This window comes from Panthera onca, chromosome C1, assembly GCF_046562875.1.
Source record: "Panthera onca isolate mPanOnc1 chromosome C1, mPanOnc1 haplotype 2, whole genome shotgun sequence".
Classification (NCBI taxonomy): Eukaryota; Metazoa; Chordata; class Mammalia; order Carnivora; family Felidae; genus Panthera; species Panthera onca.
This window is the reverse complement of record NC_138346.1, coordinates 133,792,697-133,818,361: the sequence shown is the minus strand read 5'-3', so window position 1 is coordinate 133,818,361 and position 25,665 is coordinate 133,792,697. Positions and strand designations below refer to the sequence as shown.

General features: G+C 33.4%; 1 protein-coding gene across 4 annotated transcripts in view; it reads right to left on the bottom strand.

Annotated features, from left to right (window-relative positions):
- The window catches only part of COL11A1 (collagen type XI alpha 1 chain), a 216,188-nt gene that overhangs the window by 19,603 nt on the left and 170,920 nt on the right, over window positions 1-25,665 (bottom strand). For all 4 annotated transcript variants that reach the window (XM_081796410.1, XM_060626468.3, XM_060626465.3 and 1 more), the window contains 13 exons: window positions 25,402-25,455; window positions 24,800-24,907; window positions 20,398-20,451; window positions 18,752-18,805; window positions 17,435-17,488; window positions 12,184-12,237; window positions 11,254-11,361; window positions 10,907-10,960; window positions 10,225-10,278; window positions 9,146-9,199; window positions 2,887-2,940; window positions 2,654-2,761; window positions 2,141-2,194 (listed from right to left, as the gene is read on the bottom strand). In XM_081796410.1, the coding sequence (XP_081652536.1) occupies window positions 2,141-2,194; window positions 2,654-2,761; window positions 2,887-2,940; window positions 9,146-9,199; window positions 10,225-10,278; window positions 10,907-10,960; window positions 11,254-11,361; window positions 12,184-12,237; window positions 17,435-17,488; window positions 18,752-18,805; window positions 20,398-20,451; window positions 24,800-24,907; window positions 25,402-25,455 (864 nt within the window). The remainder of the gene's footprint in view (window positions 1-2,140; window positions 2,195-2,653; window positions 2,762-2,886; window positions 2,941-9,145; window positions 9,200-10,224; window positions 10,279-10,906; window positions 10,961-11,253; window positions 11,362-12,183; window positions 12,238-17,434; window positions 17,489-18,751; window positions 18,806-20,397; window positions 20,452-24,799; window positions 24,908-25,401; window positions 25,456-25,665) is intronic.

Genomic DNA, 25,665 nt, shown 5'->3' with positions numbered 1-25,665 from the left:
TCAATTAAACTTCATAACATCCCATGAGGTAGATGCTATTGATATTCTAATTTTTCAGATGAGGAACCTAACACTTAAAAAAATAAATAACCTTCCTGGGGCACCTGGGTGGCTCAGTAGGTTAAGCATCTGACTTCAGCTCAAGTCATGATCTCACTGCTCATGAGTTCAAGCCCTGTGTTGGGCTCTGTGCTGACAGCTCAGAGCCTAGAGCCTGCTTCAGATTCTGTGTCTCCTTCTCTCTCTGCCCATCTCCCGCTCACACTCAGTTTCTTTCTCTCAAAAATAAATAAACTTTACAAAATTTTTTTGAAAAAAAAAATAACCTTCCTAAAGCAAGTCAGTGGTAGTATTTGTTTGTGAAAGCAGGGAGCTTGGGTTCAGGGTCAAGGACCTTAACCAATAACCATGATAAAAATTGCCTACTAAAGTTTTTCATAGCTGAGTTGAAAAGCTCATTAAATTGCCATAAAATGCATCTTGAAGATGGTTTCTCTGACAGTCCTCACTTCACAAGGACTGACTAGCATTTTCATTAAAATTAGATGTCATTGTCAAAGTGGTTGATGCTATGAGAAAGCTGCAATATATTCACATAAGTACTCTCTGAGAAAACAAGCATCCAGAGAAAAGCAAGTCACCTAAACTGCCAAATTCCGATGCCTTTCATTTCACTCTGCTTAAAAGGGTTTGAGTTGTTCAGCCCCTTGCTCTGTAAACTCACATCTATCGGAGAGTCAGAAATATAAACTTTTATAAGCTGGAATCAGGTGGAATGTCTGATGGTTTTAATTTTAATATTATCTGAAGGAAATCTCCAGCATGATGTTTTTTATTTCATCTGGAGAAAGGTCAGAATACTTACTGGAAAATCTGAAATAACAAGAAAAAAATCTCTGGCAAATTTTAAGTCTACATTAAGGCGCATTTTTTTTTTCCAGGCACTGACTCTGCAGTTAGGAATTTACCATATCTAAGGAGAATTCCCTAAATAGTGGTGTAGACGGGGAACTCACCCAGCTTCAGCCAGGCTCCTGTTATGCTGAGGGGGTCACCTGCAGATGTGATAATCTCCGGCTTGAGGTCACTCAAAATTTGATAATGTTTATCCCTTTACTAAAATAAATGATCTTTAACTTTCAATGACAGTTAAAAAAATAACCTCTGTAACACTTATGAAGTATTTGGTATATATTGTGGCATTTTTACTAAAAGGAATGACCCACATTCCTCCTCATAATTAAGATTATGAATATCAGTTTTGATGGCTCTCTGAGCATGTATCTGTCAGGTAATTAATATATTCATGATAAGAGGTATTTTTGTAAAATTTAAATTGGCATAAGGAGGTGTTTGACTATTTGAACCAACATGCATCACACTTGCATAATGCTGTATGTGTTATTTGCTGTTTTGATTAATCCCTTCACGCATAACTATTTTTGGACAATGAATTTCAAACACCTCTACCATAAAACAGAATCTGTCACCCAGAAGACAATGATTTAAGGCGAGACTTGGATTCTCACTTCTGTCCAAATTTTGTAGGGAGGATAGCCTTGGCACCTATAATAAACTCCCATCTATGAACAGTATGCCGGTCAACAAAGTGCTCTGTTGGATTTATAAAGCCATGTTTGAACACAGGGTTGATGATTGTAACCCAGCTTCAGTTGTAATAATTATACCTTTCTCCACTAATGGAGGTTAATGTTTTATCTTTCAGCCTGTGTGACTCACGAAGAGAACAATTTATTTGGTGAAGGGATCACTATGTTCCTGTGCCAATGTCATTCTTTTAAATGAAGTGCCAGGAAACTAAGTGTAATTGCATGCATTTGGGGGAACTGTCCACATTTGGAAAAGAACTGGCTGGGCCATTAGTGGCATTTTATTCAGAGTGGAAATATTTTTTTTTTCTCCAAAGGACAAAAAGGAAAGATCTGATCAAGGGGAAAAGTTTCCAAATAACCCATCCCTTAGGATTACTTTCCTCTTTTTAGGTCTAAGTAATATGCTTTCTGAAATATTGTACAAAATATAAACTATTTTGTAAGACACAATTTTGGAAATTCTAGCCTGTAAACAATTTTGCTTCTGGAGCTTTCCCTTTCGAAGTAACAGAAAAGACCATACTCACCATAGGACCAGGAGGCCCATCTTGACCTGCAGCTCCAGGGAGACCTTGCTCTCCCTATGGAAAATAAACACAATTGATTTTTTGATTAACAAAAGCATACATATTTCTTCATTTCAATTTTGGAAACACAAAAAGAAAGCAAGAAAACATCATCTATGAATTCCATCCCATGGAGAACATCTACAAATGTTATAAGCAATTTTGAGTGTTTTTACTTTGTGTGTCCATGTCTAGATGGATACATGTATAAAAACTTCACATTGTTGAGTTCTTAGGGTTGGGTTTTCTCTTCTGCCTTTCTATGTTGGAATTCACCATGAACTTACTAAATAAATGATATCTTTAAATATTTTAAGAATATCTGACTTTAATGATTACATGACATTTACTGAATTCCTATGAGACATCCACACGATTACTTATGAAATAATGCTGTCATAAATATTTTCATTCACAATTTTTTGGAAATGAAACATTATTTTCAAAATGGCGTCTTTTAGCACAGGTGCTTACCACAGGGCCAGGGATGCCCCGAAGACCCTCTGGACCAGGCTTTCCAGCAGGTCCCTGAGGACCAACTGGGCCAGTTTTTCCAGGTGGGCCTTCAGCACCTGCTTCTCCCTGTTAGAAATAAAATGTGTGAACACATTAATAATGAGAAAAGACATCCTGTATGCTATTAAAAGTACTGAAATGGGTATTGTTCAATGTATAAGCCTTTCAAACATAATACTTGTATATCTTACCTTGGCGCCTTTTTCTCCTTGTCTTCCCTCTGCACCTGCTGCTCCAGGAGGGCCCTATAAACATAAAAGTACACGGAAAATATATATCGCGTATAAGAGTAATGTAACTGAGGACTTATTCACAAATACTCCAGTTTAATTTGTAACAGATTCTAATAGGGACTACGTATAGCTATTTAGTTTAAAATGCAATGAGAAAAATCAAAACCCTTTTATATAAAAACTTTCAGTTAGAATATTAAACAAATGACGCACACATTGACAGATAATCACACACCAATGTAAGGAAACAGTAAAGATAATTTCTTTACGAAAAGCTGATGACTTAGTTACCTTTAGTGTGTTAAATACTCAGGTATCATTTATTATGTTGTATAATTAGGAATGCATGTATCAGATTTCACTTTCATCCTTAAAGGTATTTTAAGATTGACTCCTTTTTTTTATTTTTAGGCTCCTTTCTTAATCATAGAACATCCATATGTTATGTATACATTCTTATAGGATCATGTCCGAATGAGAGCAGCACATTTAAAATCTTGACTGTCAGCAGAAATTTTATTTTCATTTTCTGGAACTATGCAATTCACATAAATAAGTGGCATAAAAATAGTTATCACTTTTTAAAACCTAATATTAGAGCAAGAGCAGAAAAAAAAATCTTCACTCTCCATATGTCATCCAAAAGCTTATGAGGATATTCTGGTGTTTGCCTGACTTTTGTATAGCTGCATAGATTGCTATGGAGAGATGCTAGTTACTTATCTGTTTAAAGCTATTCATAATACTCCTCGACTATATAGGTATCTTTGTAAGATATCTGTCTACCCAATTCTCTTTAGTTCTTTTTTCATTAGCTTTGTGACTTTTAACAATTTATTAGCATTCCTGAACTTCATCCATAAAATATTACCAATAAAAATTCTCTTGCAATAGAATTGTTGTTAAATTTAAATGAGATAACACACGTAAAAGTATTTTTCAAGCTTTCTTGGGTAGTGGTATCAAACACAGATATGGAATCTGGGGCTTAAGGGCATAAAGCCTGGACTCAGATTTCCTGACTTCAAATCCTCGTCCCGGGCACCAATTAGCCTTGTGATCTTTAGAAAGTTACTCGCCAGGTCAGTGCCTCAGTTTATTTCTCTGCAAAATGTGGATAAGAATAGGAGGTATTTCCTAGAGTCATCATAACAACTTAATGAACTGATAAAGGTAAATGGCATATAACAGTGTTTGGGACGAGAAAACACTGAACAAACATTGGCTTTGGTTCTATCATTTGTAACATTAGCAAATATTATAATTATTATTATACATTAATGTATTTTACCTATACTTTTCACCATGTTGGCAACCTAAGAGTCAGGTCTAACAAAATAAGCTCTCAAAATACACTTGTTGACACCATGTCAACAAATTATTTTTTCCATGCATGCTGTTTCTAATACCTGAAAAATATAAATTCTATGTTTGCAACAACTTGTTTTAATTGGAAATTTTTGAGTTGGCTAAAAAATAATATAAGATGATCCTGTAGTATATAATCAGATTTTGATACCTGATATTCATATTTCCTTCTTACATTTATATAGTCATCTGTGAAATATAAGACATTTCTAAACCTTGTAACAAAATGATGAGAAAAAAATCATCTATAACCATTTATATTACATGATATACCATTCAAAGAAAGTATCAAAGAAATCATCATTTTTTCAATTATAACATAATTGACACATCTAAATTTTGTTTCTATTATATTGGATCCTCATGTCATTTTTTAGTAACATTTCAAATCAACAGAAGCTGGGCACTTGGTTTGATAGCTTAATAGAAGCACAATACAAATGCTTTTGGCCTATAGAATGACCCCCCAATATACATTTTCAATTCATTCAAAGACATAGATTTACAATTTTATTATAAAACATTAATTTACACTCATTAACTGAATTTTTATTACTTACCAAGCATTAAGATTCAATTTAATGTTGAAATTTTCTGCTCAAGTTCAAATATAACCACAGAAGGTTTAAAAAAGAAACTTCATGATCTCTAAGAAACTGCATTTCCTTTTTCCCCAGACTCTCTCTCTCGTATTCCATCAGTTACTTCAATTTTGTAATGAATTGTACTCAAAATCATCAACTGAGATTGAGGTTGGAGGTTGGGGAGAGTAGGGGAGATGGTGTTAATTGGTGAAAATAAGGTGATGCAGGAAGAAGACTCCTCTCTTTCAGGTGCCATATTAATATGCTAATGGTGAGCACAAGCTAGTCTTTCATTCGGTCTTTTAAATTCACATTTAAAAGGAGTATCAAGCACTTCATCAAACTCGGAGCATTCGTGAACTCATTTATCTCTGAGAGAATCAACCAATATAGCATAATTTTTCTCAATATCATCATGGTAACTCTACTGTGCCTCAACCAAAAGGTAGGAAATGTATACATTTTGAAGCAGTCTCTTGAGGCAGCAGCATTATGCTAACATTAATATATGCTTAAAACTTGGGGCGCCTGGGTGGCGCAGTCGGTTAAGCGTCCGACTTCAGCCAGGTCACGATCTCGCGGTCCGTGAGTTCGAGCCCCGCGTCAGGCTCTGGGCTGATGGCTCGGAGCCTGGAGCCTGTTTCCGATTCTGTGTCTCCCTCTCTCTCTCTGCCCCTCCCCCGTTCATGCTCTGTCTCTCTCTGTCCCAAAAATAAAAAAAAAAAAAAAAAAAATATATGCTTAAAACTTAAGTGCTTCTTTTTAATTTCATGCTATTTATGCAAGAGGATTTCTGTATAGAAGCATAAACTTCAAATAATTTAATGTTAAAATGTCATAAGTTATTTTGGTGTGATGTTTAAGATATTAACGTATGCAAACCAAAACAACCATAATGACTGTGATTTTGGAAATAGAAATTATGAGATTCAACTGAACAATGGGCTTTTCCTTATTCTGTCCTTTTCCTTATTCCTTATTCTATGAAACTTCATAGAAGTTTCCCTTAAACTCGTGACATAAGGGTATGGAATTTTTCGAAGGACTTCACTGACACACATGAACATAAAGAACAGAAGATTTATAAATATCTAGCTTTGGAGAAAAGCTAGTCATCAGCTGTCTAAAAATGTAACAAAAATACTGCTTTTACCACAAAGGAGAAAAGACAATCTGAGTTTGAAGAGCCTAGAGAATTTAAACACGAGTAAACTACAACACAGCCACAAAATTTTGATTCAAATAGAGTTTCTCCATCCCAAAAGGACTTCTTCCTTCTCTGAATGAACGTCTGGTATCTGTCATGGTGGAAATCCATATTAAATGGATTTTCTCTGTTCTTTATCTCATTTTTCCCATTTTCATTTATTTCTTATATAATTTTTCCAGATGGCACAGAGTGTTTTTTTCTGTTTTGTTTTGTTTTTTTAAAGAAAAACTGGGATGAAAACACACTTTTTCTAGGGGAATATGAAGTTTCCTTTGAAAAAAATTAATAATGCATATGGACAAATTCTTGTCTTACTTACTTCTCATATATCTGCATAAACAGATGGGCAAGAACTTAATCTAGTGAACTACTTCCTGTACTTTCATGAGTGTTCTGATTAGAAAATGCCTCCTAAAACATAATACAGTAAAACAGGCCCCAGTTAATTCTCTACCAGTAGCCATGGTTACACAGGATTTTCTTCACCATGAGAAATATACTTCTTATAAAATACACAACATAACCTCTCTCCACTATTCACATTTTACAATATTATTCTATAATTTATCTCTTATTCCATTCATGTAAAAAATATTTAAATTGTCCCTGTGTTCCAGAAATGTACATGGAGAATACAAAAAGATAAAACAAAACACCAAAAAAAAAAAAAAAGACAAAAAACAAAAAAAACAAAAAACCATGAAATCCTAAGGAGTTCATGAAGTTTCATTATGAAGTTTCATTTCAGAAGATAGACACCAAAATTAACAAAGATAGTACATTATAAAATGTGCAGAGATGAGGTAGGTATATAAAAATAGGCACAATGTTGTAGTTTGACAGTAGGGAAGGCTTTCCTAAGAATATAATCTCTGATCTGAATCTTAGTGTGGGTTAAATGTGGAAGGTATCTTTTGACCATTCACATTCATGCATAAACGCCTAAGGATGGAAAGAATATATAATGAGAATATATGCACATATATAACAACATGTATGTATGTAATAAGAATAAATATATATATATATATATATATATATATATATATTATATGGTGTATATATACAGGTTAAAGTTTTGTCTGCATTTCTGTTAATACTGGAGTCTTTAGAATTCCATTTAATGGTGCATTTTGAGCAGTTTCAAGTTATCATGTTTAAATTATTTTAGTGACCTCTAGGAGGTTTTTCAATAAAAGAGCGTGGACCTAGCTCTTGGTTTCAAACAGCTATAATGATAACTTGAGTATCAAAATTCCATGTTTTATCAACACAAACCATACAATCTTCTAGTGCCTTAAGGAAATGTACATTTATTCTCTAGTATTACAAATACATGACAGAATGTACATGTACTACAAATGACAACTTAATTTTCCTAGTTGTTCAATAACTGTTAGAATGTTGTTTCTCAGTATCACTGCCACTCGTAACATTCTGGTCAATATTCTATTAGGAACGTTTAGTATCATTTACTCATCCATCTAGAAAGTTTTAATGGCATTCAGACTGCAGGCAAAAATAGGAAGGAGATCTCAAAAATCATGTTACACTTTGTAATTACTTTCTAAGAATAACAGCCCAGTGGTTGCTGTGTGAGACATTTTTTTTTCCACCAAGACCATGCTTCAGGGCTGTCAACAAACAAAACAAAAGCAATAAGAATATTATTTAGAATATTGTTAGAATATAAGAAGAACAGGGAAGGTGGAAGGTTAAAAAGCACTTGGTCAATGAAGAAACAAGTGTATTCAGGAAGATGTTTAGTATAAAATAAATTTATTTCTGGCAAAGGAAAATGTTTATAAATATTGACTCAAATTTATATTGCTGAAGGAGAAAATTAAATTCTGTTCCTACTCTGTGAGAATGTGGAGTGTGAAAATCCCACTAAAGCAAAACTACCATTAGAAAACCACAGTAGTTCCAATGGCTCTGTGCCTTTGGATTACTGAAAGGGGAATGAACCTAAGAAATACATTTTGATGTTTACCACATATTTTGTTTGCAGGTAGGTCAGAAAAATAGACTAAAGGAGGGATAGAACACTGGATAATGACGTAAGTATTGTAAGAGGCAGGTCAACAGAAATGGTTTCATTATGAAAACAGTACAGTAGTAAGAAAAAGTTAATCTCCTATCATCCACTGGAGCCAATATTTTTTTTTCAATATATGAAATTTATTGTCAAATTGGTTTCCATACAACACCTAGTGCTCATCCCAAAAGGTGCCCTCCTGAATACCCATCACCCACCCACCCCTCCCTCCTACCCCCCATCAACCCTCAGTTTGTTCTCAGTTTTTAAGGGTCTCTTATGCTTTTGGAGCCAATATTTTGAACAAGATCTATTTATTTACATTTTGCTGTAGTGTTTTGTTAAAATCCTGCCATGGTTCCAAATCAGAGAAGTTTGACGGTGTCAAGCAAGCTAACATTAAGTGCTGATTCCTGGGCTCTTTCTATTGATAGTTGCACTCAGATTTTTGCAATGTTTTTAGCTAGCAATGGACTTTGGCGTCTCATCTCCCTGTAGTTGCAGTTCAGGGTTCCATCAGTCTTTTACAACAGACTGCATTTGTACAGAGGGGAGACCTAAGCACAGGGAAGTGGGAAACTACTGTCTATTGTGACTGATTAAATCTGTCACTAAAGTGTGTTCCATTTAAATAAGTATTTTGACAAATGTAAGAAATTACCCTATTCTCTAAGACTTATATTTTTTCAGCATCATTATAATATGCTGTCTACAGCTTAAGAATATTATGTTTATACACATAGTAGATGAGTGGATGTTTCAAATAAAGAATTTTACTTTTAAAAAATGTTTATTTACCTATTGAGAGAGAGAGAAAGAGTACATGCATGTGTGAGCGAGTGGGCAAGGGCAGAAAGAGAGAGGGAGAGAGACAACACCAAGCAGGCTCTGCACTGTCAGACGCCAGGCTCAGTCTCATGAAATGTGAGATCATGACCTGATCCGAAATCAAGAGTAGGATACTTAACCAACTGAGCCACCCAGGTGCCCCTCAAATAACAAATTTTAAAAACTTACTCTTTTTCCAGGAGGACCTGGTGGGCCAGCCTCACCAGATGGGCCAGGTGGACCCTATAAAATGTGAAAAATAGCTTTTAATTGGGCATTGTTTTATGGTCCACAGCATTGTTTTCTAAATCTGGACCGAATCCAAACTTCTTTCTTCATCTCCCCACATCTATCTTTCCCGGATAATCTCAGCCGTATTTCAGATTCCTAAACTTCCTCTAGATATCTATAATTAGAGCTAGTAAATTCAGATGGAAAACTTTTTCATAGCTGGAAGAAAGTAACTCAAATTCCTTCTTCTTAAAACTGTGCTCTTTTTAAAAACTGCTAACTTATATCTGACAAGCAGCCAGTAGCCATACTAATTAATTGAATCATATGATTAATAACTCTTCTCATATCACATGCATTTGTGAAACCATAAAACTGTTACTTCTTAATTTCTTCTTGTACAAAACCAGCATTCTTATGCCAAGGAGTACTCAGCATGTTGGGCTATGATCTGCAAGTCTTATCTACACAGAATAAGCCTACAAATATCCAGTGGGGATGGCTCTGGAGACAAAGCTATGTTAGGGGTGTGATTTATCTTTGGCTCCTATTTAATTTAGTGCCTTCCTTTACCTCTTCCCTAAATACCCATATTTGGCCAAAGCCCCTGTTGAGTCATTCTCAAAGTAAACAAAATAATAGTGATAGTCCAATACAATGCGGAGTTCATTTAGGTTAGAAATTGAAGTACAATCATGCCAATGATAGGCTGATAACATGGCTGTCTTCATTTAAGCCTTATTTGTGTTTTTAAAATAACTCTTTATTTAACACAAATGGATAGATACTGAATTTGACATAATACAACAAAATCATTAGTATGACACCACTACATTTTTTATTATGAAGGTTGCTTATATTTCTTAAATCACATCGAGTAAGAAACTCCACGTAAGTTTGAACTGAAATTCAATGATAACTGACACTTCTTTCAGAAAAATGTGTACCCACCTAGCTATGCTTTTGAAAGTTTGATTACTTCTTTAAAATGTCTTGGGACTGTGTAAAGAGTAAATAAAAACAGTGTGCTTAATTACCGGTTGACCAGGATCTCCGTCTTCACCCTTGTCACCACCAACACCATCTTGACCCTATAATGGGCAATAGAAAGTGAACACAGATATTTCTCACTATGAATTTGATTTTATTAAAAACAAAAGGGTATGATATCCTGAGTCCCTGAGATAAATGATTACTAAAGGGACAAATAGAAGTATTACTAAATTCTTTCGATTGTATTTTAAGGATTGTGGTATCTCTCACTCTTTCCACAAAGATTTGTGAAACTGCTACCACATCAAGTTTAAAATACAGTGTGTTGTTAATACAAGAAAAGAAGAGGATGTAATTAGTGTAGAAGGCCAGTGGATCTGTTCACCATGAACAAATACGGCAGTTTGAGACAGTATTTGCACCAGAGGAGAGACAGAAATAAAAGCAAAGATGCTGCAACTTTGAAATAAGAGTAATGTTGCTACTCAGATAATCAGTTCATACAATGCAGCAAAGTCTGGAAAACTAACCCAAATGAAGAAAATAATCATGCAACAGAGGTCTAAATGTCTTCAACTATATGGATTTTATAGCTGCAGTTTACATTTTCTTTTCCTTTCTATTTTTGGGGGGTCCAATTAAGTAATCAAGAATTTAATTATTAATAACCAAGACACGGGTAACCTCCCCGTCAAAATAATTCCTTTATTTTCCCATGATACTTACTGCAGGGCCAGGTTCTCCAGGAGGACCAGGATCTCCGGGAAAACCAACAGGACCCTAGAGGGATGTTTTTAAGAGAAAGAAGATAAATAAAAATATTTTTCATAAAGTCACAATATTCTGATGTTTAAGAGCTAAGTCATGGTAAAACCGTATGAGAGGATTTCCCTTCTTCCACTAGAAAATGTTCAAAAAATGAAATTAATCGAGAATGCTTATGCATATATGAAATAAGGAAAAGTCAGCTTCACCAGCTATGGGCCAGAGTTTCATGATTTCTAATCTTTCTATGAAAAACTCCTAAGTGGCTTTGACATAGGCTCTACCTGAAAGGGACCAAGCTCACTTACCGGGTTACCCTTAGGGCCATCGTCACCTGGTGGTCCCTTAGCACCAGGAGGTCCAGCAGCACCAGGTGCACCAGCTTCTCCTTTCTCTCCTCTTTCTCCTTTGGGGCCCTACAACAACGTAAGAAAAAGAATGATTACCTTATAAGCTTTAAATCAGGATTTCTTAGTCTCAGCCCATTGGGTCAGATAATTCTGCTGCTGGGGGGCTGTCCTGTGCACTGCAAAATGTTTAACAGCATCCCAGGTCTCTACTAATTTGATGCCGGCGTGTGACATCAAGTGTGACATTCCTCCTAGTGTGAACCAAAAGGTCTCCAGACATTGCCAAAATGTTTCCTAGGGGTCAAATTCACTCCAGGTTTAAACCAATCTAAATGAGAATTAATACAATCCTACTACAATTCATAAATGTGGGTTTGATGTAGCAGGGTTTGTGTCCTTCGTGGACAGCCCCCTCCCCCAAATTGTATAAACAGCTTATAGTTTTAATGTTCTAACTTATGCAAATGTCATTTTCTTTCAATTTCTATGTAAATCAAAATATGCGCCGGGTATGCAAGATTATTAAACAAAAAGGCTCTGCATTTGTGATTGTTTGTAATGGGTTGGAAAAGAAAAGTAAATAACTGAGTTACAGGTAGGAGTTAAGTCACATGTTTAAAATACTCTAAAAGAGGGATGCCTGGGTGACTCAGTCAGTTAAGTGTCTGACTTCGGCTCAGGTCATGATCTTTCGGTTCGTGGGTTCAAGATCTGCATTGGGCTCTCAGAGAGCCTGCTTCAGAAATTCTGTCCCCCTCTCTCTGCCCCTCCCCACTCTCTCTCTCCCTCAAAAATAAATAAGCATTTAAAAAATAAAATAAAATAAAATACTCGAAAAGGAATTCCCAAACTGTTGCCATCCCATGTTGACAATAGGCCAGCACTTACGCCTGTGCCTGCTTCCCCAGGGGGCCCTGGGTTCCCTGCTTCTCCAGGCTCACCCTATAAAGAAGAGAGGAAACGAACTTCAAAACACAGAAATGATATTTTTATGCTTGTAAAACTGCTTTCAATGATGGCCACGACATTTTAGACTAGACCTTAATTCAGTATATTGTTTAAAAGTCAGTAAAAGACTTTAAGAAGGAACTTTTCTTATTACTGACCTCAGTATTTTTATTTCTCAAGTGAGGAGACAGAAGTGGGTGTCTCAGCAAGTAGTTAATAGAGCATTAACCCAAGTTACCACCAAACCACACAAAACAGACATCTGCATGTTTCCTAACCAATTTTATATTGTGCTTTTGTGCTGCATCAATATTCATATTATAATTTAGTTTATTGATTAAATAACTTTCATTTTTACTATGTTAATTTGCTTTATCTTTACAATAACAAAAAAGCAAATCAGTTGGTAGTATACTGATTCTATATTCTATAAAATATATTTAATAGAGATCTGAGATCATAGAAAAGTACTGTACTTATAAGATACACAAAGATACTTAGATACTAATTAAAACTCCTCTTGAGGATATAAATATTATAAATTTGTTCACTTTTATGATCTCCTTGTATAAATATAGATGGCTAGAGGTGCCTGGGTGGCTCAGTCCGTTGAGCATCTGCCTCTTGATTTTGGCCCAGGTTATGATCTCACAGTCATGGGACTGAGTACCACATCAGGCTCTGTGCTGACGACACAGAGCTTGCTTGGGATTCTCTCTCTCTCTCTCTCTCTCTGCTCCTCCCCTGCTTGCTCTCTTTTTCTCAAAAATAAGTAAACAAACATTTAAAAAAGTATGGATGGCTATTTCCTAGCTTAGCAGACTAATAAATAAACCTCCTAGACTAGCATGTTTTAGTTATAGAAGTCTATTACTAATTTTCTACACCTAGAAAATTATTGTATCCAATTACTCTTCCAAGTGAAATAATGTTTCTACGTTATTTTTACATGATGTTTTATAATAATGCTGTATTCCTACACAAAATCAGTGGAACTAGAAATTTTGAAGTGGAAATAGTTTTAAATTTAAAAAAATGTGAGGTCTGAATTTCCTTTAACTTTCAACTCTGCTCTTTCCAGTAATACTGGTATAAACCCATTGCTCCTAATTTTGGTTTGAAATGCATTATATTAAATATAAACATAACTCCAGGGGAAAGACTGTTTGGTGTACATAATTCCTTATTCTTTGAGAATATGCACATATTTTAATTTCTTGAATTATTTGCATCATGATGGAAATATCAAGTATTTTCTAGGAATTTATTAGTAATACTAGTGTGTGTAAGTTATTTTATCTCTCAAGAGGAGTAGCAAATACCTATTATTTTAGATAAACCTTACAAGAAAAATATTATGTTTACATTATTTAAAAAGCAACGAATATAAGCAAAATATAAAAAGTGTGACTAAAAATATGTAGTTATTTCCCCTGTAGTTCCAACTTTGGTGATATCACCATGCATAAGAAGATGTTTGTATTTGGTCAATAGATGACCTATATTTTCCCCCAGCTTTACTTAGATATAAATAACAAATAAGAATTGTATATATTCATAGTGTACAATTTGGTGTTTTGATATACGTGTACATTGTGAAATAATCTATCTCGGGTGGATGGAATGATATATAAGTAATAGTTTTATGACCCATGATTCATAGCTCTGAAATAAAACTTAAGCAGTTTGTCATTCAAATCAACTGTAAAATTCCATATTAAATGCTTTAAATTTTAAATATACACAATATACTGCATGATCTCACTTATACCTGGAATTTAAAATAGCCAAACTCATACAAGCAGAGAGTAGAATGCTCATCACCAGAGGCTGTGGTGTGGGGGGGGGATGGGGAAACGTTGGTCATAGGTTACAGACTTTCAGATACACAAGATGAATGGGTTCTGGAGATCTAATACACAGAATTGTGAATATAATTAACAACACTGTATTGTATGCTTGACATTTGTTAAGAGAATACACTTAAGTGTTCTCATGCCACATTCAAAAAAGGTAATTATGTGAGGTAATGAATATATTAATTAGCTTGGCGTGTGGGGATTATTTCACAATGTACACATATATCAAAACACCAAATTTTACACTATGAATATGTACAATTCTTATTTGTTATTTATACCTCAGTAAAGCTGGGGGAAAATGCAAGTCATCTATTGACAGGGTACAAAACATCTTCTTATGCATGGTGATATCACAAAAGTTGGAACAAGAGGGGAAATAACTACATTTTTTATGTCACACTCCGTATATTTTGTTGTTCCGCTTTAATCTTTGTCCAGTGTAAAGTTAAACAAAAGTAGATTCTGTAAGGATTGTTTCCATTTTACTGAGGGAAATGATAGGTGGTAAAGAGATGGATTTAAAATAATGATCGAAATTTAAAGACAAGTTTTTACTACAAAGTCTCTTCACTTTGAGAATAATGCATTAATATTCATTTGCCCAAAATACATTTGAAAACCACCTTTGTGTATATTAGAGCCAGTATGCATAATATAAATAGCCATTACTTAAGATAAAATTAATATTATCTAAAATGTACCATATTAAATCTTTTGAAAGGCGATGGGACAAAATTACAGGTAGCAAAATAAAATATTGCAACAAACCATATTATATAAATTGAATCTGCATTTCTGGCATCAACAAAGCTACACCATATTTATTCTGAAGAATAATAACTGATATACAATGATATATATCCTGTGAAGAACAATGCATATGAAGGAGGTTCTAGATTATAAATTTATTATTACTTATGTAACATTTTACCCCTTTGTAACACTTATTCAGGTTAAAATTCCCTTCAGAAGGAACAACAAATTGTAATCTAGTCACAAAGTACACATTAAATATTAAGGTAATATCTTTGTTAGGTAGTATTTCCTTGTTTTGAGGAGATCATTGAAGTGCAAATCCATCTATAGCAAATATTACATTACATGGAAAACACATTAAACATATTTAAGCAAATTGGAGCATGACTCAGGATATTAGTTTTCTTTTCTCTCTTTTTTTATTGAATTAGTGATTGGGAATAAATTTTCCAAAATAGAAATGGGGAGGCATACAACCAGAATCAAAGCTGATATCGGAAATCTGTAATCTATAGTAAACTATATTACCCTAGATTCTGAAGAAAAATTATAATTAGAATTTTATTTCTATCATGCCACAGAAAAACAATTTTAATAGAAAAAAAATTAAAACTCTTTTTTAGTGTAACAACGTTAGATCAGGTACATTTTAATTATAAGAGGTTAAAGCACTATCTTGGTTCACTGTATCATTCTCTTAAGACTCCAAGATAGACAAGTGTTACCAGATAGTTTTTAAACAAACAGCTTGGCCAAACTCCAAACTTTTGGCATCCATGTTTGTCACCAAAAGTAACATGAGATAAAATCATAGAAGTCACTGAAGTATTTAAACCTGTTCCTACTGTACCCACAAGTTTGAGGAAACCAGTAAGATAAACTGAAAAGGCTATTAAATTTAGAATTAATTTATTTAGAATTATTTCAGAATTTTCTATGTGGACAAAACTAAAACGAGAAAGTACTTGCTACAACTATCTAGTCAACATTAAAGCCAAGGGAAGAGGGGCACCTGAGTGGCTCAGTCGGTTGAGAGCCAGACTTCAGCTCACGTCATGATCTCCCAGTTCGTGGGTTTGAACCCCGCATGGGGCTCTGTGCTGACAGCTCAGAGCCTGGACTCTGCTTCAGATTCTGTGTCTCCCTCTCTCTCTGCCCCTCCCCTGCTCATGCTCTGTCTGTCTCTCTCTCTCTCTCAAAAAATAAGTAAACATTAAAGCCAAGGGAAGAAAGGGGAAAGGTGTGAGTCTGTCTTCATCTGTCTCAGACAGTTTTACCCTCAGAGGCCTCTTGCCTTTGCTGCTAATTCTTCCCATGACAACTGCACTCAATGAAAAATGTGCTTTAAATTTTACCTCAACTCACACTTTTTCAGCACAAAACATTAAATTTAAAAATATAAATGGTCAGTAAAAAAACTACACTGTTTATGCAGTAAGAATTAGATAATTTTAAAATGCTTCTAATTTCGTAATGAAGAAAGTATTTGAATAGTTGATAATACAGGATTAATTATAATCAAAATGGTAGAATGTGAGTGTTCAGTAAATATAAACATCAAAATACCACATTCTGATCTTATTGCATTTTTTCTGAGGGGTAAATCTTTTAATTAACATAAAGTAATTTAAGTCAAAAAATCTTTAAGACCAAACAACAGAATCATTTTTAGGATATGTCTATACTTCTGATATCACTTAATAACTATAAAATTCAGGAAATACATTTTTTCACCATATAATATTTTATGGTATGAAATGCAATTTTCATCCCTCAAAACTGGCAAATAATTTATATTTTTAAATAAAGCAAATACCAATGTCAATTTTCTTAAAAATTGTATTAAGAAATGAGCATGGGTGCATAAATAAGAAATCAGAGAATCATTTGACATTTTTATAAAAAGAAAGTTGTTTTAAGTGAAATGATTTTCAGGAGAAAACGAAGTTATTCTGAGCCCAGATGTTATGGCACATGTCAAGTATTTTGAAAAGTGCCAAAGGCAGGTCATATTATTAGTAATGAAAATATAACTCCAAACATGACAAAATGAATGATTAATTCTTTTGTGATTCAAAGGATTCTTTTTTCCTGTTTAAGTCAGTCACATCAACCAATCTCTTCTTTTTGAAGAATGAGTGCTACTTAGAGACATTTAGTCTAGTCAGACATACATGGGAGTAAATCCTGACTTAGTTTCTAAGGACAAAACCTTGATGCAATTATTGAAATTCTCTAAACTTCAACTGTCTCAGCTGAAAAATGTGGATAATAATAATACCATCATCAGAGGTGACTGTGTAGATTAAAGGAAATAATCTATGTATATTGCTCAACACAATATCTGGAAATAAAAATCATGATATCTCAAAATCATATTTAACTAATATTTATATGAATAATTTAACTAATAATATGAATAATTTAACTACTAGAGTGGATGGGCTGTGATTCATATAACTATGTATAAAATACTTAAAAAGAGTACTATTAGATGCACTTAAAATATTAGCCAATTTCATCAAAGTTCTTAATTCTTGCTGTTTCAAAGTGTCTATCACTACATTTCTTACCTTTTCTCCAACACCACCAACTGAACCAATGGATCCTGGGGGTCCTTGTGGTCCCTGCAGTGGAGGAAAAGGAATACAGTTATCCTTATTCTTGTAATAAAATAACATATTCATAGATACATATCTAGTAGTTCTCAAAGAGGGAGAAGGATATGCAAGATTATTCTAAGACATTTAAACGATGGGACAAAATGATGCTCTTTATTGAGTTGCCAAATTTACTAGATAGCAAATAACTGAATTATAGTATATGGGTTTTTAATTTCACCAGAATTTTGAATATGTGACAGAAGACTTTCCAACTCTAGTCATACTGGCTGATACTCAGATCATAATTTCAATCTTTTTCCCATTGAATAGGTCAGATTTAGAGGATAGCTTGTAGATTTGGGGAGTGCATCTAAGTATGACTCTGGTTAAAAATTATGTAATCCAGGGGTGCTTGTGTGGCTCATTCAGTTAAGCATCTGACTCTTGATTTCAGCTCAGATCATGATCTCATGGTTTGTGAGATTGAGCCCCACATCAGGCTCTTTGTGAAAGCATAGAGCCTGCTTGGGATCCTCTTCTCCCTCTCTCTGCCCCTCCTCTGCTCGTGCTCTCTCTCTCTCTCGCTCTCTCAAAATAAATAAACTTAAAAAAAAAAAGAATTATGCAATCCATGCAAAAACCAATCTGAACCATCTCTTAGCCTTTATATCATCTCTTAGTCTTTATATTACTTAAAGGGAATAAAACCCAAAAGCTCTTTTAGTACATCTGCTCTTTGTCTATTTTATCCAGTTCTGGCCTGCCCGAATTGCAACCAGGCATGACAGAAGAGCAACTAAAAACAAGAATAAATGATTTTTTCATTGTGAAAAGGTGAAATCAGAAGAGAGTTTTCAAAATCTAGAAATTTTTTAATGGTAACAATAAGATAAGTATAGCATTGCATTTCAAATCCTGTAATATTGGAAGAGTGGTTCAATTATGAAGCAAGCAAGAGAGCAGGGGGGAGACTGTCTTTATACAATTGAGAGAAAACATTTTGCATGGTAAGAGGTGCACATATTATGCACATAATTCTCTAACATATTTTATAATGAATGTGAACTTGGAACTTCTTTTATACTTGTTTTAACTAATTCCCTACAAAGCCTGTTTATTTTTCTGTAAAATGAAATGTAGTGAGTAGATTATTTTTGAGCTCTTGTTCACTTAAATATTTATCAATAGTGCAATCATCTCCATTATGTCTTAGATACCATCCGCCATTAAATAATACTGACAATTATGTAAGTTCAAAATAATGAACATATATTTCACAGTTCTTACATCAGCTCCATTGGGACCTTGAGGGCCTCTTGGGCCTGGAGGACCAGGTGGACCCTGTAAGAGATGAATATTAAGGTTTATTAGTGCCAAACCCAAATGCATTTCTGATATTTTCATTTTGTGACCAAGAAGTTTCACGCTCCAAAATCATAATCAGTGGACCATAGCAGGGTTATAAGTCATTCTTGATGATCATGTTAGCAGATGATTCTCTACACATAGCTATGGGGAAATTCAGACTGCAGGCAAGCGATATGGTTAAAAATTTGAAAATTAGGCTATTGCTACTATCTGGTACAATGAATTCATAATGGAACAGAAATATGTTATACTAGAATATGCTAGAATGCTAGATTTAAAAAGGAGCATAAATTTGGAATAGAAATGGTGCTTGAGTAGATTTAAAATTTATTAATTCTACAAAAGTATTTTTTATTTGTATATTTTGTTTTTTTTATGTCAGCTCTCCTGTTCTATATGTTAGAAGTGAAATAAGATTAACTACTTAGTAGTCTTCCTAAGATAAATGTACTTTCCCCTGGCTGTGCATTAAAATTACCTCAGGACTACTTTTTACAAAATACTGATGACCAGAACCCCTTACCCTCAAGGTTGTGATTAAATTAGTCTGTAGTGAATACCAGGGCATTAGTGTTATTTCTAAAGGTCACAGTTTATTTTAATGTCATTGTTGGAAACTTTCTTACTATTAGCTTTTACTAATATGTCAGAGAGAAATGTATTAATGATTCAGGGAACCACAGCAGTCATACCTAGAAAGGAGTTTTCTATGTATCTGATGCTGCTTAAAGAGTATTAGTCAGTTATGTGAGTCAGCAATGTTTATTATGTTCACTGTTTTTAAGTTCATTGTGATGAAAAGAATTATTTCTTTTTTGAAGAAAATAACATCTAAAATGAAAGTATAAAAATATCAAAATACGTATTCTGATGGAACTAAGAACTGGGGGCAATGTTTATTGAAAGGAAGGAACAATTAAAAATACATTCATTACATTTCATTATAGATTTCAATGACCTTGGGTTAATTGTTTCCTTATCCAAGGTAATGCTTAATAAACAAATATATGTATTTCAAAATTTCAGTTAACTCTTAGATTTATACTTAGAGCAGAAAGCCAGAATCGATAAATGCAAATTATTTTGTCATAGCATTCTAATTCAAATAGGATTCCTTATTAAATTAAGAATTTAATTAAAAGTACAAATATTTAATACTATGTTAACATTTGCTACTTATCCAAATGAAGGGTGACTATTATCTATTCTTTACCTGGTCCACTTCAAAGTCTGGAGCTAAAGACTAATAAATAACTGAAGTTTGGCAGTTTATATACACCTCAATAATCCATACACTTAGAAAAAATATATATGCAACAATATATCAACCACTGAATGCTGTATGTTTATAAAACATTAGTCCAAAGTGAGAAAGAGAAAAGAAAGCGATATGTGATGAAAGAAACTTCAATGGTCACAGATACAGATTGGGCAGGGAAAGGAGAAGGCATCAATCTGAAAAGTCATGGCTTTTAGGACTATTTTGTTCAGATTACTAACCCTTAAAGATATTAGTAATGTGAAAATTCACAATATCCATAATATCCTATAAGATATAAACTTACCATGGGACCAACATCCCCATTTTCACCTTTTTCACCAGGTGGGCCTGGCAGACCCTAAGAAAATATAATAAAAAAAACAATAAACGTCACTCATGTATTTAAAAAGAAACTTTTGGCCAATTTCTAATATAAAACCAAAATTAGATATAAAGTCAAATTAGAACATGAAATTAAGATTTAGAAGTTATCATGTGTCAAAATACTTGAAACGCAAGTATTAACTACATATAATAAAATCTTATATGTACATTTACACATAGAATTCATGCTTTCTATAATATTATACTGTTTGATTTTAGTTACAAGAATGAATATATCATTTAACCTGGGAATTTATGGATGCTTAATCATTTGCTCCATCTTTTATGAACATATACACATGTATACAAGGCTGCCATGGCAAAGATTTTCTGAAAAAATCTTGTCCCAAATTATTTTAGAACATCCTATCCAGGTGAGGTTTTATAGTTGGGTACCGATTTGACAAAACTCTTTTGAAAATAAAACTTCCAATACATTTCCAGGATTATAAATCTCTTCTGAATTTTTAACCTTGTTACTTTCACTTCTAGTCCTAAAAAACTACCAGGTCATAAAACCTGCTGTATTGCATTTCCTTTATTCTCTCAAATTCATTTCCTTGATATCCAATAGCAGTGTCACTACCTTAGGAAGGGTTCTGTGTTACTGAGTAAACTCACAGGGCAGGTTACACTCAAATTTCACCTATGTCTTTATGGAAAAATTATTTTATTTCCTCTTGGTCTTCCTAACTAGTTCTTCCATGCAGAACTGTTCATATTTCCTGTTTCATATCTCAACCATATATTGCACATATTTGAATTGTATACTTAAAAACACAATGATGTCACTTGTTTATATACTTACAATTATAAGCTACTTTGCAGTAATTATCAATATTTTATCTCTAGCAATTAGCAGAGGACCAGGCAAAAGTAGGAGTTCATGAAAATGTTGAATTAATGATGAATGAATGAATTCTAAGAAAATAAATCAACAGGAAAAGCTACATGTAATAAAGTGTTGATTGTAACAGTAGTTAAGACTATTAAGATTCTCTATTATTCTAAATGTTTAATCATAGAAAACATAGCTAAATAAGTTTTGTTATATAAGATATTGGGATATTATAGGGCTATTAATATGTTGCTAATACTCTAAATATGAATGATATATAATAAGTAATAAAACACAAATATAAATAAATATGCATAGTGTAAATTTATCTGTGAAATATGTGTTTAAAATAGGCATGATAATTATTAGACAGAAATAGTAAAAGTGGCAACAGTTTTTAATATGGTAGGATTATGGATTGTTCTAATTTTTTAATGTTTTTAGTATTATTGCCATTATTTATTTACAACTTACACACTCTATATATGCTTTATTTTTAATACTTGTAAAATAGTATTTCAGACATAATCTATGTAAGAAATAAAAATGCACAATACAAAGTTCTAAATCTCTGCTGGTATTTTAGTCACTTATTAACTTGGCACTACACTGCAGTGGCTGCAAATTATTTGACTGTGACCCACAGTAATAAATACATTTCACTCATTACCCCCTAAATGTGCATGTGCAAAATAGCTGAAAGATGAGTTTCAAAAAGTAATACCCTTAATGCATAGATGATGGTGATCTTTGATATTTTTAATCTGTTTTACCTTATCCTGTTATATTTCATTTTTTTAATGCTGGTAATAACACACTATATGGTTTTTGTGACCTACTAATTCCACATGACTCTCAGTTTGGAGAGCGAGTGCTTTATTGAGTATATTTGTAAACCTTTTTTAATGTGGCATGTATTTATCTTTATGACAAAATCTTAGTTACGGATTTATAATGAACAATGTATACCAGGATTTAATCTCCTTTTTCTCAAAAGTCACTTGGATGTCTAGGAAAATAGCCAGTTATTCCCAAATGGTTAACATCATTTGAAAGTAGCTTCTAGAATCACTGGAGAAGTTCCTAGGAGGACATAGCTAGGCGGTATTTTAGAGTTTAGCCTGCCTAAAAACTACCTGGGAGAGATTGCTAAAATTTTAGATTCCAAGATGCACAACCTCGGAGATTATATTTCATTGATAGAGCACAGAAAACTAAATTCTTAAGTAGGCAGGTAGATTTTAACATTTAATATTTCAAGTTGATTTCGCTAAGTAGCATGGATTGCAACTTAAATTATAAACATCATATAAATTAATACTCACATTCTTATCTTTTGTCTATGTTTCCACCACCTCCTTTTAGTATAGAGTGAATCTGATTTGGAATCCCCAAATTGAAGAGTATAAAAATAGTAGAGTTCATAGTTTTCTTTTATTTCTGTAACAGACCCAGCTCTGTATTGCCAGCATATTTTTAGGCATATGAGTATTCCTAATATTAGCTCGATAGGGACCTCCCAATAGAAAAACATTGAAATATTTCTTTCTTTCTGATGAAGTCTGGTTATAGTTTAAGTTGATTAAGACAGAATGTTCTTATCATTAAAATTAATAGAGACATAATGAGTCAAATTCTTTTGTTGCAGGAAACTAAATGTGCTAAATGGTGCTACAGTGTTAATCAGTGTTCACATGTCCTAACTTTCTCCTAAGGAATAATTTATGCATGGAGATATTCTGTTTTAAGGTCTGTCAATTTAAAATCATTTGCCACTTAAGTGGTAAGATAAAAAAAAAAAAAAAAAGAATTTAGGTCAAGAACTGTCCTTCTTTACATCTCCTTCATATGCAGACAAATTGTAAACATCAAACTGAAAAATGGAGTCACTTAATCAGAATATTAGATGACTATTATTTATGTATTATAATTGCTAATATCTATTCTGCCATGAAGACTCAATTAAAGGGTGCAGATGCAATTGTGAACATGTTAATTACATTAGCATCTTTTCAGATTCCTGATTTAAAGAGGTAGCTGTGGGAGAATATAATCAATTTTGTAGTGAACTAATTTCTTGAGTCACCCTCATCAAAGAGCACATTTCTTACATTTGTGGAGATGAAGGTAATTTTTCATTTAATATTTTATAAATATAAGCTACAAGGCATCTTCTTTAATCAGGAGAACTAAACTCCTAAATTACAGCCTTATAGAATCAGAGTAATCAGTTAAATGAAAAAGCAGAAAATGAATGGTAACATATTTACTGGCAGTCTAATTTTGAATGCCTTGTTGTTATTTTCAAATATGTGTGTTTCTCACACATGTTGATTTTTAGTATTCATAATTGCTCATTTATTTTTTCCTAATAAATATAAAGGGGTAAACACAAATATGAAATGAAGTTTTTGCATTTCCCAAATCTAAAAAGAATTATTTTGGATTAAAATAAAAGCAGAAAATCACAATATCATGTTCTCTGAGTGCTATAACAATAACTATGATAATATACTAATTATATTATTTACAATATAATTTGTATAATTATGTATATAATAGGCTACTTAATATTAAAAACAAGCAGTCTGTGACTTTACTTATGAAAATAAAGGCAAAAAAATAAATTTATATAAACTCAACTTCTATTTACTTTTCTACAACTTAACAAATTGTTAAGGACAGTGATCTAGATGGTTTAATTTAATCATTTCTAAAATTGTTAATGTGGCATAACTCACATCCATGTGTTACCCAAATTATCATTTAAAGCACAATTTTATAATCTCTCAGATGATCACTAGGTAGGTGTAGAATAAGTATGTGAAAGAAGAAAGCCAGATGTTTCCAAAGTTTGTAGGAAGCCGTGAGCATCACATGGAAGAGTAGAAAAACAGCTCAGCATAGAAGATGTCTACAATGCAAAGTATTGCCTAACAGTCCAGTTGTAAGGCATATTTGAATGGAAATTTCTTAGCCTACAATGATTTACAATTTCATATTTCTTGTCCTGAATGTGCTTCACGAAATACAAATTATAATTTAAAATAAGTTATTTTAAATGATCAATCTATTGCAAATTGTTTATTTTACCTATTATTGTTTAACATTTGTTCTTGGCAGTGTCTGTTGGTAGTAGCGATGGGCAGATGGTCTTCTCAAAATGCTTTTAATTTTTGCTGGTCATCTGAAGTACTAATTTTCCTGCTATGAGACTTGCAAAAGAATCCTTCTAACCTCTCGCTTTTAACTCTCAGCCTTAAATAAGGTTGTAGTTCATTTTTTAAGCAAAATGGGAATGAAGAATGGAGGTGTAATACCTAGGGTAGGGCTAACATTTAAATAAAACAGTAATTATGGTTAAACATTGTATCCAGGCTTCTAGATAGAAAAAAGGAAAGCTACTTTGTTTTACATCCACCTGAAAACCTGGTATGAGAAGAAGGTGGACAGGATAGCGTACAAAATGCCCAGAGCATCTTACCTGAAGACCTATGGGACCAGGAGGTCCTGGGAAACCTCTTGCACCCTCATCACCCTTTTGTCCAAACATCCCCTGCTGACCTCGGGGACCTGGCTCACCATCACCCCCCTAGAGAAGAGCAATGACAATGATCACAAACCGGAAAAATCACAATTCTGATACAAGTCATCACAAAAATATAGCCATTTCTAATTTAATCAAATCTGGTCCATTTACAAAGAACCAAGTAAAAAAGATTAAATGTCCATTATCTGCTGCAAATGCACCACTGTTTGTTTGGTTCACATTCTTTGTTTCTGGAGCATGACTGAGTTTGATTTTCTCATCTATACCAAGTAAAAGCTGTCTATCAAGGGGAAAATAATGTTCAGAATTTACTACAAATTAAGTACTTTTTAACTCATTATTCTTTTGAAATGAAGTCATAACATTTCTTGTTTATAAAGATCAGCCTGGTTAGCTATATTAGAAAATTTATATTTGGCTCAACATTAGACAGACATAGTTATAACCACACAAAATCAACTGGTTATGTGACAGTTCATAAATTTAATCAGGGAACCATGAGGATATAAATTCGCTGAACAAAGAGAAATACTTACAGCAATTCCAGGGGCACCAACAGGACCTTGAAGACCTGGAGGTCCAGGAGGACCCTGTGGTGAGATAAAAATCAGTAATTTTGAAACTGAAGCCAGAAGAGCCTCAGCTATAATAGTGCAGAACATTTGATTGATCAAAGTCTATTATGCATCTTTCTACTTCTATGGAAAAGTTTCTTGCATTTGGAGCCGTCAACCATTATTTATTTTACTTCTTGAGACTCAGACTTGCCTATTTGTAATCAGCTTTAAATTGGTAGTTAT